This window comes from Watersipora subatra, chromosome 8, assembly GCF_963576615.1.
Source record: "Watersipora subatra chromosome 8, tzWatSuba1.1, whole genome shotgun sequence".
NCBI lineage: Eukaryota > Metazoa > Bryozoa > Gymnolaemata > Cheilostomatida > Watersiporidae > Watersipora > Watersipora subatra.
Window position 1 is genome coordinate 58,315,802 of NC_088715.1, and position 16,587 is coordinate 58,332,388.

The 16,587-nt window shown below is 34.8% G+C and overlaps 1 protein-coding gene across 1 annotated transcript in view; it reads right to left on the reverse strand.

Annotated features, from left to right (window-relative positions):
• The window catches only part of LOC137402788 (uncharacterized), an 81,945-nt gene that overhangs the window by 53 nt on the left and 65,305 nt on the right, over window positions 1-16,587 (reverse strand). The window contains exons 9-16 of the mRNA XM_068089294.1: window positions 10,393-10,539; window positions 9,111-9,286; window positions 7,785-7,901; window positions 6,155-6,334; window positions 4,753-4,899; window positions 2,814-2,927; window positions 2,279-2,380; window positions 1-796 (exon numbers count right to left, since the gene is read on the reverse strand). The exon at window positions 1-796 is cut by the window's left edge and continues 53 nt beyond it. Coding sequence (XP_067945395.1) covers window positions 563-796; window positions 2,279-2,380; window positions 2,814-2,927; window positions 4,753-4,899; window positions 6,155-6,334; window positions 7,785-7,901; window positions 9,111-9,286; window positions 10,393-10,539 — 1,217 coding nt within the window. The 3' untranslated portion in view covers window positions 1-562. The remainder of the gene's footprint in view (window positions 797-2,278; window positions 2,381-2,813; window positions 2,928-4,752; window positions 4,900-6,154; window positions 6,335-7,784; window positions 7,902-9,110; window positions 9,287-10,392; window positions 10,540-16,587) is intronic.

Below are 16,587 nucleotides of genomic sequence, written 5' to 3' on the forward strand. Positions count from 1 at the left end.
GGGACTGTGAACAAAAATAAATACAGCAAAATAATAAGCTCGAAATAATTTCTACAAAAATAACTTGATTTTCTATAAATATTCCATGATTCCTGTCAAAACCATCTGTTTTTTATATACATTACATATTGTTTATAAAATACAATATAACTGTACTGTATATAAGTACTTTGTATGAATACTATAAAATTATATAAGTACTGTATAATATTTTGATACTATATTGATGCTTGTGCACTATAACTTCTACACAAATTGTTTAATATGCTTGATGTCATCTTTGGCTCTTTGAGCTGGCTAAGACAATGTAAACAGAGGAGTTCCATTAAACCTGTATGAAGCGATAACTCCAAAAAGATCTAGATACCATCTGCAGATACAACTATTCTCATTACTTTATGACATGCCTCACTAATGAACTAAAGAAGTTTTACTGATAATTAAATGTGATTAAGGATATTGTGATCTCGTTTGAGCTTCTGTCAGTGGGCACGAGAGAAACCCATTTAATAGAGACGATATCAACATGTTTCATAATAATTCACTTCTTGTGATCTCTACTCTATATAAATGTGACACTTGATGATTTCTTGTCAGAGAACCGCGATGTGCCATTTGTAGAAAGAGTTGGTGCCAAATAGCGTGGTGGAAGCAGATCTCTCGGATCACGCCGTTTATGGCTTTTTTTCAAGGCATTCTTTTTTAGAGAGACAACTTGTCCCTTTACATGGTCAACTATAGTTGGCGGATTTGACTTCTGCTCATTATGCAGCACAAACTGACAGAAACACATTCCCTACAAAATAAGGTATGACATCAGTATGACCTTGACACAAAATGTTGAATTCTACTCGTGTTACTCAAATATGACATATCATAAATCTTAAAATAACATCAGACCTCTGAGAAAATAAGATATTAAACATTTGATTAGGTCTGACAATTGTCTAGGCTAATATTTACAAAAAATGTTTTTAGAATTTGGGTGAACTTAAAAGTTGTAATCCTGTATGATAAGAACAGCAACATCTGCACCACGCATACACTCAATCTTAACTATACAGTCTTAATGTGAGCTGCCCTTGGATACTTTACTGTAATAGATGTAACTTAATTCACATTCACTATGTTTCCATGATGCACAGTGCTTCGATACAACCCCTTCCAAATCGAGGGGATTGTACGTTTACAAGCTGTGCAGTGGTTTTCAGCAAATTAGCCAGAGAAGAGAAATTGTATAAATCGAATTGCTGGATGGATACATGGAATCGATCACGCATACCGAACATGAGAAACGGTCTTTTTATGCTTTTGTCATCATTATACTTTTATTTACAATACAAATTCACAATGTTTTACAAACCTTAACACAATTTTTACAAATAATATATTTTTAATAAATATTTATTTAATATATTACTTAAATGCTACTTTAGGACTTGCCACCTATTTTTCGAAAAGTGTTGGTATCGATAACAAAGTCCAGGAAAGTAACCACTTCATCATCCTCGTAGGAGCAGACCATAATTAAATTTAAGTGAAAAAATATCGGAAGAATAGCAAAAACAAGATAAGCAGGATAACTTTTGTACTAGTTTATGGCGCTGGAAGAATCTGTCTCCACGGCATGAGAGCTATGACCAGCCACTGCGCAATTGCTGTTTCCTTGCTGCGAATTTGCACTGGCTTCGCACTGATCAGTGCGAAGTGATTTCAGTGCGAAGACACCGTTTCCATGATTCGAAGAGAGCGCAACTCCGAAGTACTGCGCATAATGGAAACATAGTGATTAAGTACATGTAACTGTTTATAACAAGTGCTAACCTGCAATATTCACAAAATAGATTCCATACTAGTTATAACAGATGAAAATATGTGTGTAGCAAGTTGAACTATTATACGGCAATAGCAAGAGGTCAGTCGCAATGTTTTTTTTAGACAGCATTTCAATCACGATCAGGTTTTTTTCATGTTAATCACGAAACATCCTGGCAGTCAGGTCACCTCAAACATTGAAAACAATTACAAATGACAGAAAAATACCGATAGTTTCTAAGAAAAACTTTTATCAGATTGAATAAAAAAAATAAAATTAAAAAAATAAAATTTTTATGTCAGTTCATCTTTAATAAACTTCTGATTTTTGTTGTTTGGAGACAATCTGACAAGTTAATCGATTTCTGATTGGACATTATTCAAACAGGAACAATAAACGGGTCAGAGCAGCATACACAGTGAGAATAGACAGTTAAATTACAAAAAAACACAAAAATCCTACCTTTTTTCTGTGCTCTTTTTGGTCAACATTAGGCAACTTGTTAGTAGTCAGAGCATCGAAGTAACTCCACTCGAACTTCTTCGTTAGTGTGTTTACACGTTTCTGCAAAAGAAAACTTAATTCATTATTAAAAAAGTCAGCAGCAAGCAGCCTGTTTGTTTTTTAATTTTTTATATTGGCCAAATACTTTGGTTGACAATATGGTTACAACATAACTGAAAAGATTAGTACTGGATGAAAAAAATCATTTTTTATAGCTAACTCGGCATTTATCTCCTTTCTTCTACTTTCAAACATAATCTTACTCAATAGTGGTCCTAGTTGTCACTAAGAAGACTTAAAAATATTTAATTAATCTAATTATTTCATTAATGTTATGCATTGTGAACATTTCAAAAGTTTTATACAAATTTTAAAATTATCACGAAACTTTAAAAAATCCCAGAAAATAAAAAGGGCATGGTCGAGGTCTGGTGATTTATTCATAAAGTATACATTGCGTGTTTGCTGGATAATTCTCTTGAAATTGTCTTACCATGATTTTATCCAGTTTCACAGTCGCGATATCGTTGAGAAGTTTTTCGTTTTCTCCGCCGTAGGATTCAGCACTTTTGACAATATCATCATGAACATGACAGTAGAGTGTTTGCTAAAAACAATAAAACAGCGTTATGAAACATATCATTATTATCTATAATAACTGACCACTTGTAGATTTTATTTTATATCATTTGCTGCCTATAGTCTACAGAATTTAACTAGGAAGCAAGAAATACAAAAGACTTCATGAAAAGCGACAAAATTAGTTGCTGTTTAAAAAAACAGAAAATAACTAAACTACTTTTTTTTAACTTAGGGCAATAAATCATAAATGTTTATATCAAACTTATTTCAGCAAATGCTAAAATATTTGCAGAAATATCTGCAAGCATAGCCTTGGTTCTCTAATACAATTATTACACCTTGTGCACTAGGGAAAGGAGAAAAAAATCTTAAATCCTGATTAGTCGAAATACCTACAAAACCAGATGACCCATTGAGTACTACGATCCAGCTGTGTAGCGCTTGCCAGTTACAGCATTTGCGTATGGCCAAGGCTTTAGCAGGCCTGAGACAAAACGTTTCTGACTAGCAGGTAGTTAATTTAAATAATTAGCTTGCTTGCGCTGCCGTGCTTGCACTTAGACAAAATAAAACAATGATCTGCCTGTGATAAGCTGTTAGATAAAAGCTTACAGAATACACCAAGCTTAGTTTTTGTTTCGCAAAGATTGTCATTTTTATTGCAATTTCTTCTTCACAATAGACAGTCATGACAAAAATTTTAAACATTGGACTTCTGGTGATAATGTTTTGATTATTAGTACTAGCAACACTGAGTATTTAATTTTCAAATAATAATAGTAACAATAATAATAATGCCAAAAGCTATGGTAATAGTGACAAGTCATTGGACTTGGAACACGCTGAAGTTGTCAGTCAGAGTAGTAGGAAAAAGGGGCAAAAAAGTGTCTGAAATCATTCTGGGACACATTTTAAAACTTTTTATAGCATCAATTAAGGTGAATTTTACGCTGAATAGTTTGACGTAAAAAATCTTTTTACAGCCATAGTGGTTCAAAAGTTAAAACAACTTATATGCCCAATTGTCAAATTTTATGTTTTACCGAACGATTAATAATGTCTAATAAAAATAATTTGGTAGCAGATGAGGTAAAACTAGTAATAACTTATTATAATAACCGTTATTACTGTAAAAATAATGATTATTATAACAATAATAATAATAATAGTTATAATAATATCAATAAGTATTATTATAAGAATATCATTGTTATAATAATAATTATTATTATTATAATCATTAATATTATGATAACAATTGTTACTATTATAATAACATAACTATCATTATAATAATAGTAACTATTATAATAATAATTATAATAATAAAATTATTACAATAATATAATTATTATAATAATAAGTATTATTATAATAATAGTTATTATAATAATAATTATTATTATTACTAGTACACTGTCAGTCCAATGCGCTGTGAGAGATCATCATGTGTAATAACTATGTGCACAAGTATTCCACCAAGCCGCTAGGCAGTTAATTGCTGGAGATGACAGACCGTCTACCAAACTCCATGCTGCAGGTTTGAATCTAATGCGATAAAATCTATTTTTCCAAATTTAACTGTGACTTTCCACAGATAGACACCGCTCCTACTACCGCAAAGATTACAGTTAAAGTCTGATGAGACCCCAAACCCAAAACATTTTACATCCAAAGACTAACTTGATACTACTCTGGTCAAACATTTATAATTTGCTACACTCTCTCTTCAGCTACATCAGGTAAATCACCTAACATTTCCCCTCTTTGTTATGCATGATGCCAGTTGTAATAATAATGTCATCCCAGCCTTGCCCCGAGACTCTCCTCAAGGTCATCACGGTGCTCACCTGACAATCCTCAAAGTTGTAGTAAATGAAAAAGAGTTTAAGTTTGCCGGAGCAAGTCCAAAAGCCTTTTCTCACATGCAGAACGAGATTCGTCTCTCTGAATCTCTTGTTGAATTCTTCTACCTTTATCCTGTACTTTAAGTATTTCTATAATAAGACGTCAAGTAATAGATTATTGCGCATAGTAACTAAAGGAGATCAGAGCCTCTAGCAAAACATTGAAATGATTTTTTCAAATAAACTTAAACTAGGGTTGGTTAGTAGTTGTCTGATTTGACACCAAGCACTATGCAGCATTTTATATTAAATACTATTAATATGTTACAGCTTTGTTGAAAACATTTTATAAGCTGTAATACACTAGACAGCCTTCAATATCTGCTACCTCTTGACCTCTTATCAAAATACAGTCAAACCCTTTACATAATCTTTTATTTATGAGCTACCTCTTGGCCTCCTATTAAAATACAGTCAAACCCTTTACATAATCTTTTATCTATGAGCTACCTCTTGGCCTTTCATCAGAATACCGTCAAATCCTTTACATATTAGATTAGTTCATTCCAAAAACTGCTTCAAATGTTAAAACTGTCCTATTTTGAAGAAAATAGATGAAATGTAAATGCACAGTTATCTGCTTAGTTCCTTTTACACGTAAAAAAAGATGAACAGTGCTTAATAACTACTGCAGGTAACTAGACAGGTTGTTAAAACAAATAAATTATAAGAAGCTGTATGAAAAGTCAAGCATAAAAATCAAACTAACCAAATAATAATCAATAAAAAAGGCTTTCACTGTAAACAGAAGTGTAGGCCAAGTGATGAGTAGCCTCAGAAGTAAAAGTAGAGATACGTAATGTCACTTACTCTAATCAAAACTAAGTGAAGGTTAAACTGACGTAGCTTGTATAGATTTTATTATTTTGATACATCTTTTTATTTTAAATTAAAATAAGTTTCTAAACTTTTACTGAAAATACCTCAATGTCCCAAGAAACATTTTTCTATTATCATACCGGACAAAGCTCTATAGTTCTAATGTCAATCTACATGTCATACACAGAGCCAATTCACATACAGGTTTTTTGAAAGTTGTCTCTCTAGTACTATAACATACATTTGCTAAACAGTAATTTATACTGTGCACTCTCTTAAACCTTGTCTATGATTCAATTGCTGTACGTTGAAGATAATGTCAGGGATAGTGTTAAATATCTGTCCATATGCTGCATCATCTGTCAGAAAACTCAAACGTTGACGTGTGACCATACAAAACCTGCCATACAACTATCATACAACAGTCATTAGTAATAGTAGCAGTTCAAGATGAGACAACTCCACATAAGTACAATTTAAATTATGACGCATGCTGCATCTGTGAGTGTACTGAGCAACCACTTACATAGTTAGCTAGATGCAGGACTAAGAAAACCATGATGCAAGCGACAAACGCTGGAATGATGAAGATGAGGACCATGAAGCTCCAGAAGAGGGAAGAAGTGATTTGTTTTCTATCATCCTGATAGTGGTGAGTAACACCAGCCACGAGGAACCAGAGAGAGCAGCTGATAAAACTCACAGTCTGCAAAAATAACATCAGGTTAACACCAAAGTGAACTCGTTCAATGGTAGTATTTATAGGATAACTTTTGCATTATAGACTAGCAGTTGACTTGACGATGCCTTGAAATTCTTTCATTTTCAATTAAATAGCTCGCAGGTAAGTGCTTAAAAGGCTAGCTATCGGGATAAAGCTTTGAAATCAAATATTTTAAGCCAGCTGGCGTATGGCCCAGAGCATATTTGTGTGAAGTTTGGATGAAATTGCCCAAAAATGTAGAAACCCATTGCGTTTAAATGGACTAACAGACAGACACATAATGGCAAAGTGAGATTTATTAATATTTAATTATGTATACAAATTTCAATGTTTGTTTGTCTGCTGTTTGTTGGTCTGTCCTCTCTGTGTTCAGTTTTAGCAATATAAAATCCACTTCACAAAGGATTTCATCTCAGAACTGCCAGGTCTGCAGACCAGCAAGCTAATCCACTACACTGCAAATCCAACTGACCATAGTGATGAATGATTGTGATGACATTTATTACATCGGTTAAAATTCTCACGTTTGAAGTGCCTAGGGTTATTAACTAGCATGATTGAGTATTATGGGTAACTTAACAATTATTAAACTGGCTTTAAACACGGCTATCATTTTAGTGAAGAATTGCACTACTACATGTACGTAGCCTACGAGGTAAGTTAAAAAAACTTCGATGGGTAATTATTTTGTTGCCTTTGCAACGCTGGGAATTTGGCTAGTTTAAATATAACCCTCAACGTTAGTCGCTCATGTGTCCAATTATAACAATTAAAACCTAGGGACGAAAAACCGTTGCGAACTAAAATTGAACTTCAAACCACCAGCTCTGCAATCAGGCAAGCTAACCCTAAGCCACACAGCCTACCTCCAATACTATGGAATGAGTATGCGCGGCATACATATTACACCTGCCAAGCTTTAATGTCTATTGGTTATCATAGCACACTTTACGCTTCATCTAGTACGATTGAAGATCATGATTCCATTAGAGATCATTACGCAATCTTTTTCTTAATGCTGGCTTCAGAAGGACAGACACTGCTCTTATTATAGCAAAGATTTAGACTAGCTTAAGTTACTGAAACTCACTGGAAAAAGAATCTTAGCCATTTGAAAATAAGCTTTTTAGGCAAAAACTTATTTATTACCTGTGCAACGCTGGGCATTCACCTAGTATAGATATAAAAGTGTGTCATCTATAAACATGCGCAAGTATTTATTTTGTTCAAGCTCTGTCCACATCTATGAGCCACTTAAAATGTCTACAATATGAACTTGCTCACCATTTTTCTAGCAATTATGTTTTATATTGGATTAGCTATTCATCTCAATAATACACGTTTATTTATTTATTTTTAAAACTTATAACTCAATGAAGACGCAACATGCTGCCATAAGCTCTAAAAATCTTTTATTACTAATTTTGCTCACCAAGATTGTGGAGAGAAAGAGGCAAGGTAGGGTGCAGTCAACAGCTTTTTCAAAAAAAGTCACATTGGCGGCTTCATTTAGAGAGTGCAATATTTCTGCAAACTCACTCTTTGTTACCTGCAATAAGATTGTGGTTAATAGTAAGCTCAAGTAATAAGACTATAAATAATGACTGATAAATAAATAAACGTAAATACATAGTTGATGATCCACGTGTAACAGAGCAACGTTCAGTGTTGAAGACAGACATCAGCTACAATGGATAGTTAAACAGTAAAACAAAAACATATATTTTCATACCTGTAATTGCCAGCAAGTAATCTAAACATTCATATTTTGTTCCAAATGGTCAAAAAGGTTTAAAACAATAATAACAGATTTATCTTTGTTTATGTATAACTCAGATATACTACAGTTTAATCTCCTGCACGTAAGTGAAAATGATGCTACAGCTCTGGTGGTTGAGAGTTATCTAATATCTACTTGATTTGCTGAGAAGCATTAATTTGCATAAAATGGAAATGGTTGGTGACAGCTGCCATAAAATGGGAATGGTTAGTGACAGCTGCCATAAAATGGGAATGATTGGTGACAGCTGCCATAAAATGGGAACGGTTAGTGACAGCTGCCATAAAATGGGAATGATTGGTGACAGCTGCCATAAAATAGGAACGGATGGTGACAGCTGCCATAAAATGGGAACGGTTGGTGACAGCTGCCATAGAAATCAAAACTTTTAAACAGTCTTAAAAGTAGTTTCAATCTCAATCTACCTGTCATCCTCATCTATGTCATACTCTAAGTCATATAGAACCAATTAAAATATTTTAGAAGTTGTCTCACCTCTATTATTACAACAGACTTGTTGAACAGTAATAGGCTACTGTAAATTCTCTAACAGTAGCCTATTACTGTTTTGACAAATAGTGATAGGCTACTGTATAGAGTGACTACCACTGTTTATAGAGTGCTTAGAGAGTATAGAATGACTCCCCTGTTTATAGAGTATTTAGAGAGTATTGAATGACTACCACTGTTTATAGAGTGTTTAAAGAGTATAGAGTGACTACCGCAATTTATAGAGTATTTAGAGAGTATAGAATGACTCCCCTGTTTATAGAGTATTTAGAGAGTATAGAATGACTCCCCTGTTTATAGAGTATTTAGAGAGTATAGAATGACTCCCCTGTTTATAGAGTATTTAGAGAGTATAGAATGACTCCCCTGTTTATAGAGTATCTCCAATTTATAGACACAATAATAATAGATAAGTTATCTAAAAGTGACAGAAGAAAAAAGAACATGAAGATCATAAGTTGGACTAACCTGTAGACCACGTTTAGTAAGTGCTTCTGGGACAACATACTCAGGTTCGGGTCGAGGACAGAGAATGTCACTTCTTGGGCAATAAGTGACACAGAAACCTCTCTCAACATCTTGCCTTTCATATTGTGTGAAGTTACATGCCGTCACCCTCTTTATCAGTAGTCCGTTTGGATAGTCTTCATCAAAAGCATGCAAAAACAACTTACTAAAATTTTCACTGACAGAAAACTTTAAACCAACTGACTCTAGATTTTACCGGATGATCCGCTGTTGATCAACCAGCTTTGACAGAGCGCCAAGTTGCAAAAACAACTTATTCAAAGTGATGTAATCACATTTTGATTCACGATTCATGATTCACATTTTAAAGCCTATATTTGTCAATATATTCATTATACACTAAAGTACCACGCTGCAGAAGGAAAGCAAGTATGCTATTTGGTTTCGAAACATTTAGCTAAGAAAAGCTTGTGTCGCTTTTAAGAATCAACTTGCATCAAATATTAGTCAATTTTATCCGAAAGTATCAGTATTATTTTATCATTTGCAATTGTTTATGATGTTTAAGATGATCTGATTGCCAGGATGTTTCAAAATCAAAATCGATAAAACTTGTGATCAATAGACCAAGCGAAAGTGTGATTATGACATCTGTAGTTGCCAAGAGACCGACAGAATAGAGAGACATAACGTTGTAACTTGTCCGCTATATCTGATACCAATTATAGCAACGATCGCAACTAGTGACATCATTGTGCGTGTATTTTTCTTCTGAGCATTTAAACGGCGATCAAGTTTTGTCGATTTTAAAATTGAAACAAGTTGGCAGTCAAATCACCTCAAACTTAAAAAATAATTGCAAATAATACAAAAACATTGATACTTTTTAATAAAATCTAGTAATCTACTAAAATTTTGCGTAAGTTCATCTGAACTGCCTCGAAATGTCACCAAGGCAAAAGTAGATCATTATTGATCGTTGGAACTGACCATAGTTGATATGAAGTAACAGCGGTGCCATCGTTATGCATACTATACGTATATATTGTACATATATGTATAGTATATATGTATATATACTATACATATATACTGTGATATTACTGTTACTAAGTAAAATAGTAATAAACATCTAGTTTCATCCCAACATATACTGTAGATGTACTCAAGTTTTTTAGTAAAGACAATGGTAACATTTCGGTGTCACCGCATTGATCTCTCAGTGTAAGTTTAATTACCTGAAGGTAACTATTATCAGATACATGTACACAGACTGACATACTTGTCGTTGGTTCTTTAGCATCAGCAGTATGCAGTTCCTCCTTCATGTGGTGAGGAGTTGGAGAGTCGACACCGTCTATAGGAGGTGCAGATGGCTCTGGGTGTGATCTGTCATTAGAGCTATGGAGATGATGGGACCTTGCATGAGCTGCAATCAAAAGTCAGCTGTAGGTAAAATTAGAAAGGACAAAATATGAAATATTTTATTTTTATAAAATAAAATATAATTTATTTTATATTATCAAATTAAAATAGAATGGATATATATATGAGGATATATTAAATAGCAGTCATCAAGGATACTTTGAAGGTACGAATAATTTAGCAAATAACAATCAGCTATTAACACCGTGAGAGCTGATTGGTTACATGTTCTACATCTCCAATGAAGGCCGTCGAAAAATGGACAAACACCGTACGTTGTGTTTCACCCATCTTGTGTCAGCAACTGGGACAAAGTTTTTACAAACCTTTTTTGTTTCACACTAAACAGACTTTGTCATGAGGAGACAACTCTAATAAAATGTTTTGTGTAAATGCACCTTCATGCTGAGGCTTTGTGTGACAAATCCACTAAACCTTAATGTCCACAGTGCTTTGCACTCATACCAGCCTTCCATATGTTATGAGATCATCTGGCACACTGCCAGAAATTATGTTAAAAATGAACTTACCAGATTTTAGTAGATTTTACCAGAAAGTATCGTTATTTTATAACATCTGCAGTTATTATTGATGTTTGAGGTGATCTGACTACCAAGATGTTTAAAGATTAAATTACGCAAAATTGCACCACAGTTAAAATCAAGATCAAGAGATCTCAATCTAAGATCAAGAGAAAGTGTGATTATGACGCCCAGAGAATGACAACATAGAGACGCGTAACACTGTAGCTTGAACGAGATAGCTGATATAAACTATGGCAATGATAGCAACTAGTGATGTCATATCGCAAGTATTTTCTTCTGAGTGTTTTAACCATGATCAGGTTTTGTCAACTTTAACCTTAAAACACCCTGGCAGTCAGATCACCTCAAACATCAAAAACAATGGCATTCGATTAAAAATGCTGCTACTTTCTGATGAAATCTACCAATATTCTGTGAGAGTTTAAGACCGAGCCTATTAACTTTCCGTTACCATTTTTTCAAATTAATCACTACAGGACTCCGTGCAGTAAAAAATATTGAGAAGGACAACATGGAGCCATCAGAGTAGTAACATGATTCTTCATAAATCAGTTAGCTTCCAGTCTACTAGCAGATTCTAAGAACTCAACTAGTATAACAGCAGCTTGTGCAATGCTCAGCCATCATTGAATGACATCATACAGAGAGTTTTACATATTTACAAAACTTTCATACAACTATAATAGTGCCAATGCCGACAAGCAGACCATGCTTCCTCAGGGCATGATATTAGAGTGACGGCTGTGCAGCGCCTCATGTCTGAATGTGAGGCAACAGGAAATCAAGACCTATGCACACGAACAAGTTTAACATCGCTAGTCGCTGAGGCTATTTTCATGGCACAAAGACGACACATCGTTTGGTGTTTCACTTCCAAGCAGCGATACTGAACCATGAAAGAATGAGAGTGACACGTCTGTTTCGCTATGAAAAGTTAGTAATTTTAACCTTCTCAGACTTTTCTTTTCAAACTCTCCGAATTTATGTAAAAATAAAAAAAACAATCTACTGATTCGAACTTTTGATGTTTAAATAAGTGATGCACAAATTTCGTACCGTAATTCTTAGATCGGTGTACCTGCTACTTTTACAATACACTGCTAACCCTAATCTATCAGCTAGAGATTTTTCCAGTTATGGTGACTTCCTCAAGCACAGCACAGTGGGGGAAGTTTTTAAGATGCTACGAAATTTGACAGGGTGTGTTCACTAATGTTTTTGTTTCAAAGAAATGACGCATGGACACATAACTTCTTTAATAAAACAATATTACGGCAAACCATCCTATTGATATGAAAGTAGTATTGATCATGTCTGGCATGACATTCTCTCTCTACTGCTGATCATTGCCCAACTGCTCTATTTTTAATAGAATGCGCACACCGCTAGCACGACCAAATGAAATTAAATTTAAGATGCTATATTTTATTACACGATGGTTGATTACATTATTGATTAGGCAAATGCAACAGCAGGGCTGCTGAATGTGACCTTTAGATAGCCTAGGTCTGCCATTTAACTCTAAGCAAACACTCTCTTTTTTCTTTTGAAACTGACTAAACCATTTACCGAAGCATTTTGATCATGCGTAGAAAAGGTTATAGTGGCAAAAAGTGATAACATTTGATCCATTTTCTTTTGGCCCTCCGTTAGCTATCCTAGATTTATAAATGCTGGAAAAAATATAGGCATGCTACCAATATATTTTTTTGTGACCTTTCATGAGCATTCATGAAATAAATATCTCTAATTATCATGATCGCAAAACAGCTTCTTTTCAAGTTACAATATACAAATAAATATAAACATGAATTTACAAGCTTTTTATGTAATAATATCGCGGTATCGTGAATCGCCTATTTGAAATATTGACACGAATCATCTGCTGATTTTTGGAAATAGTGAAGCCCCGCTCAATTCTCATAGAGAGTGAGAGAGAGAGAGAGAGAGAGAGAGAGAGAGAGAGAGAGAGAGAGAGAGAGAGAGAGAGAGAGAGAGAGAGAGAGAGAGAGAACTTAGCTAGTACCGAGCATTGACACTATTAGACCAACAGAGTGAGAGTTGATTGTCTATCATAGCTGTAAACTGCTCTATGAAACAGTCAACATACGAACCAGTTTGAATAGCCAAAATATTGAGATAGTAAAAGGGTTTTGTTTTAACATATCAACAAAAAGGTACAACAGAAGATAAATATATCAAGTCTAAAAGCAGCTGTTTCATCTCTCTTTGTTGTTTCAGAAGCTGGTGAGAGAACTAAGAGAGCCTAAATTTGAAGGCAACTAGCTGAATGTAAACCCCAGCTCAATTTGAGACAGAGAGGCTTTCACACAATTGCCTTCTAACTTTTGTAGTAAATTGGATTTCTACCTGGTTCTTTAAACAAAAGAGTATAAAAAGAGTGGCCACACGCTGTGTAAACATAAGACTACAGCTCTGGACTCTTGTTTTGAGGGAATCAGTCGATATACTGGAAACTGAAGAGCTTGCGATTGAGTGATTTTAGTTGTGCTCGATTTAGTTCAGCAAGATCCCACTGATGCTCGCGATTGTGGTTGGAAAATTTATTACAACCATCAATATTGACTAATTTTTACAAACAATTGACTCCCTCATGTTTCCGAATTCAACAAACAAAATTGTGCAACAATAGAATAAGAATTAGCTAGAGTGATGCTTATTTTCTGAGTTTACTGCAAAATCCTGTAGTCATTCCTTGCAACTAGTTGTTACAGATGAGTTACTTCTCAAACTTAAAGATATTTGGTTCTATTATTTACTATGTTTCCATGACACAACTACTCCACAAGCTAGCGCCATTTGCAAAATGGAAACGACAAAAACCTGCAAGTCAATGAAGTTTTGATACTTGCATATTTTTACTGTATGTTTCATGCTTGCGAAATATGGAAACAGAACTTGCGAGTGGTGAATAAGAAAATGCTTTCTGAACTTCGGTCACTCTTATGTCAACTTTAGCAGTTCGATGTGATTCAACTCAGAAGATAATAATAATAGTATTATCTCTGAGTTGAATTATCTTATGAATAGTATTCAATTAATTCTTATACTTTTAAACGATGCCCAACACTCAATTCAGCTATGAAGAGACATTTACACTGTTACCTCTGATTGAAGAACTCATTGTGTAAAATCACATTGATGGAAAACTTCTGAGAAACCAAGAGACTTTCAGAAGCTTAGCAGAGTAGCTAGTTAGTAACAGAAGCTGTGGACAGCTGCCAAAAAATGAGAAACGCTAAAGAAATATAAAATTCCTTATTTTATTATAAATTCCTTATTAATCTGTTAAATGTTCATTGAAAGTCAACTCATGCTCCCAGCAGCTCAACGCGCGATCATCAACAACTCAATTCCTAATCTGCATTATCCACACAATAGAAACATAGTGAATGTGAGGCCTGCTCTCCGCTATCCGCGCACGAATAATTCCATCAGACTGTACAACATTACAATCCTCTGGTTATGCGCTAAAGCTCGCTTTGATTGCTTGACTCTTTTGATCAGAGATGAAGGTCACCTCATGAAATATTCATATCTTAATTCACTTCTACATAGCACCAAGCGCTACTAGTGGTAGGAGCGCGATAGTTTCGGAAAGTAGTTGTCCGACCTGTAGCGCCAGATTGTAGAGTGGATCCTTTGAAAGAGTTATTTTATTCAGTATACACAGTTAATTCGCAAGTTTGCACCATTCGCAAAATAGAAACTTCTAAAACCCACGAGTCAAGAGAGTTTCGCTACAAGGAAATTTTTAAAAAGTGTTTCATTCATGTAAGAGATGGGAACAACACTCGTGAATAATGCGCAAGAAAATGCAATCTGAGCTATTCCATTTTAAACATTTTTACATTTTAGTTGCTCTTATTTTAAAAGCGTTCTGCTAAGCGACACAGGAGTGCATGGCTATGACCTTGATGCAGAATTCCTTAGCCTTTTTAGCAAAGGGCCAACATCAACCCACAACACGTGAATGTCCATTGAAATACTTATCACACGGTAGCTCAACGTGTACACAACTCCAAATTGGTATCCCCCTGCACTACGGAAAAAATAATGGTTAAAAACAAATTCATTTTTTAGTTTTAGCCCAAAAAATGTTGTCCTTGCTCAACCTATGCATTTAAACTATAGTAAAAAGCTCAAACAACAATCTAACATAAAAATATATTAGTTGATCCTGAGATCACTTAATTAAGTTAGAAATACATTGCCGGCTGATGGTTGACTCGTGAGATCTCGCGGAGGCTCTCAAAGAATCCATTGGTTGATTTGCACTCAGGCAGCTCATCAGTGGATCGTCCGCCAGTTCTTCTTCCTCTTCATCAACTAGAGTATTCTGTCGATAAAATGCAGCGGCCGAGGTGATGCCGAGATTCAACAAAATACTGTTCATGCTATCACTGTTGCTTTCACCCTCTCCATCATTTTCATTGCCTGATATCGTGTTGTGTCGCTGCTTGCGTCGTTGTTTAGCCCGTCGCTTATGAGCGTTTTTCTTCTTGTTTTTCGCCATTTGTAGTAAGATCGGCGGAGAGTAGAAGTTTTGGCTGACTCTATAGCGATCTGCCCACGGATTGCATAAACATAAAATACTTGAGAATGCTGCCTGTATATGTAATCCAGCAGAAGGCGTCTTTAGTAAGAGCTTGACTGCACTAATATGTTACAGACAGTTATAAATTTGTAAGTGTCTTTGATCAAGCTCTTACAATATAAACCATATCCAGACTCTTTGCGTTTCTCACTGTCACGCAATCTTATAACATATACTTCTTAGCATTCCGGCCTGTTTAGATTTCATGATAATCAGACACTGCTGACACGACTCATGACGAAATGGAGACAAACTAAGGATAAAAATGGCTGACAAATTAAAGGTTTTCTATTTGAATTTTGAGTGCGAAGCAATAAGCAATAAAGCTAAGCAATAAAACTGACTCTTCTTCAACTGGAGTAAAAAGAAGTAAGAGGTGCCATGTTTTGAGCTATTAGCATTTTCTGGCAAAAGAATAGAAATATAGAAACATAGTGAATAAGCAGTTTGAACGAAGGAGATGAACGACTGCTATACACTCCACCAGCTGCTACAGCCATGACTTGATAATTGATCTTTGTTGATTATAGAAAGAGGCTCCCAATTACATTAGTCTACGCAGCAGAAAAACTTCCAATAAAGATTTTACTTCTCCGCCGCACAATGACAAGAACATGGGGGAATGGAAGATGCGATGTTGCAGCTTATCTAACAGAATTCTGGCTATGCTACTAATTAGACATGGTGTGATATGGTGTGGGTCACTATTAAACTATTAAGTGAACAGTGTGAATAACATAGACCTATTCTTGTTGTGAGCTGTTGCGAGTCGATACACTTTAGCTTGCGTTTTACGAAAATATTGGTGCTCCGCTACTTCTCAAGAAGAAGGCATGAGACAAACAGAAAGATTACGAATTCGCTTCAAAGATATTATGAAAAACGATCT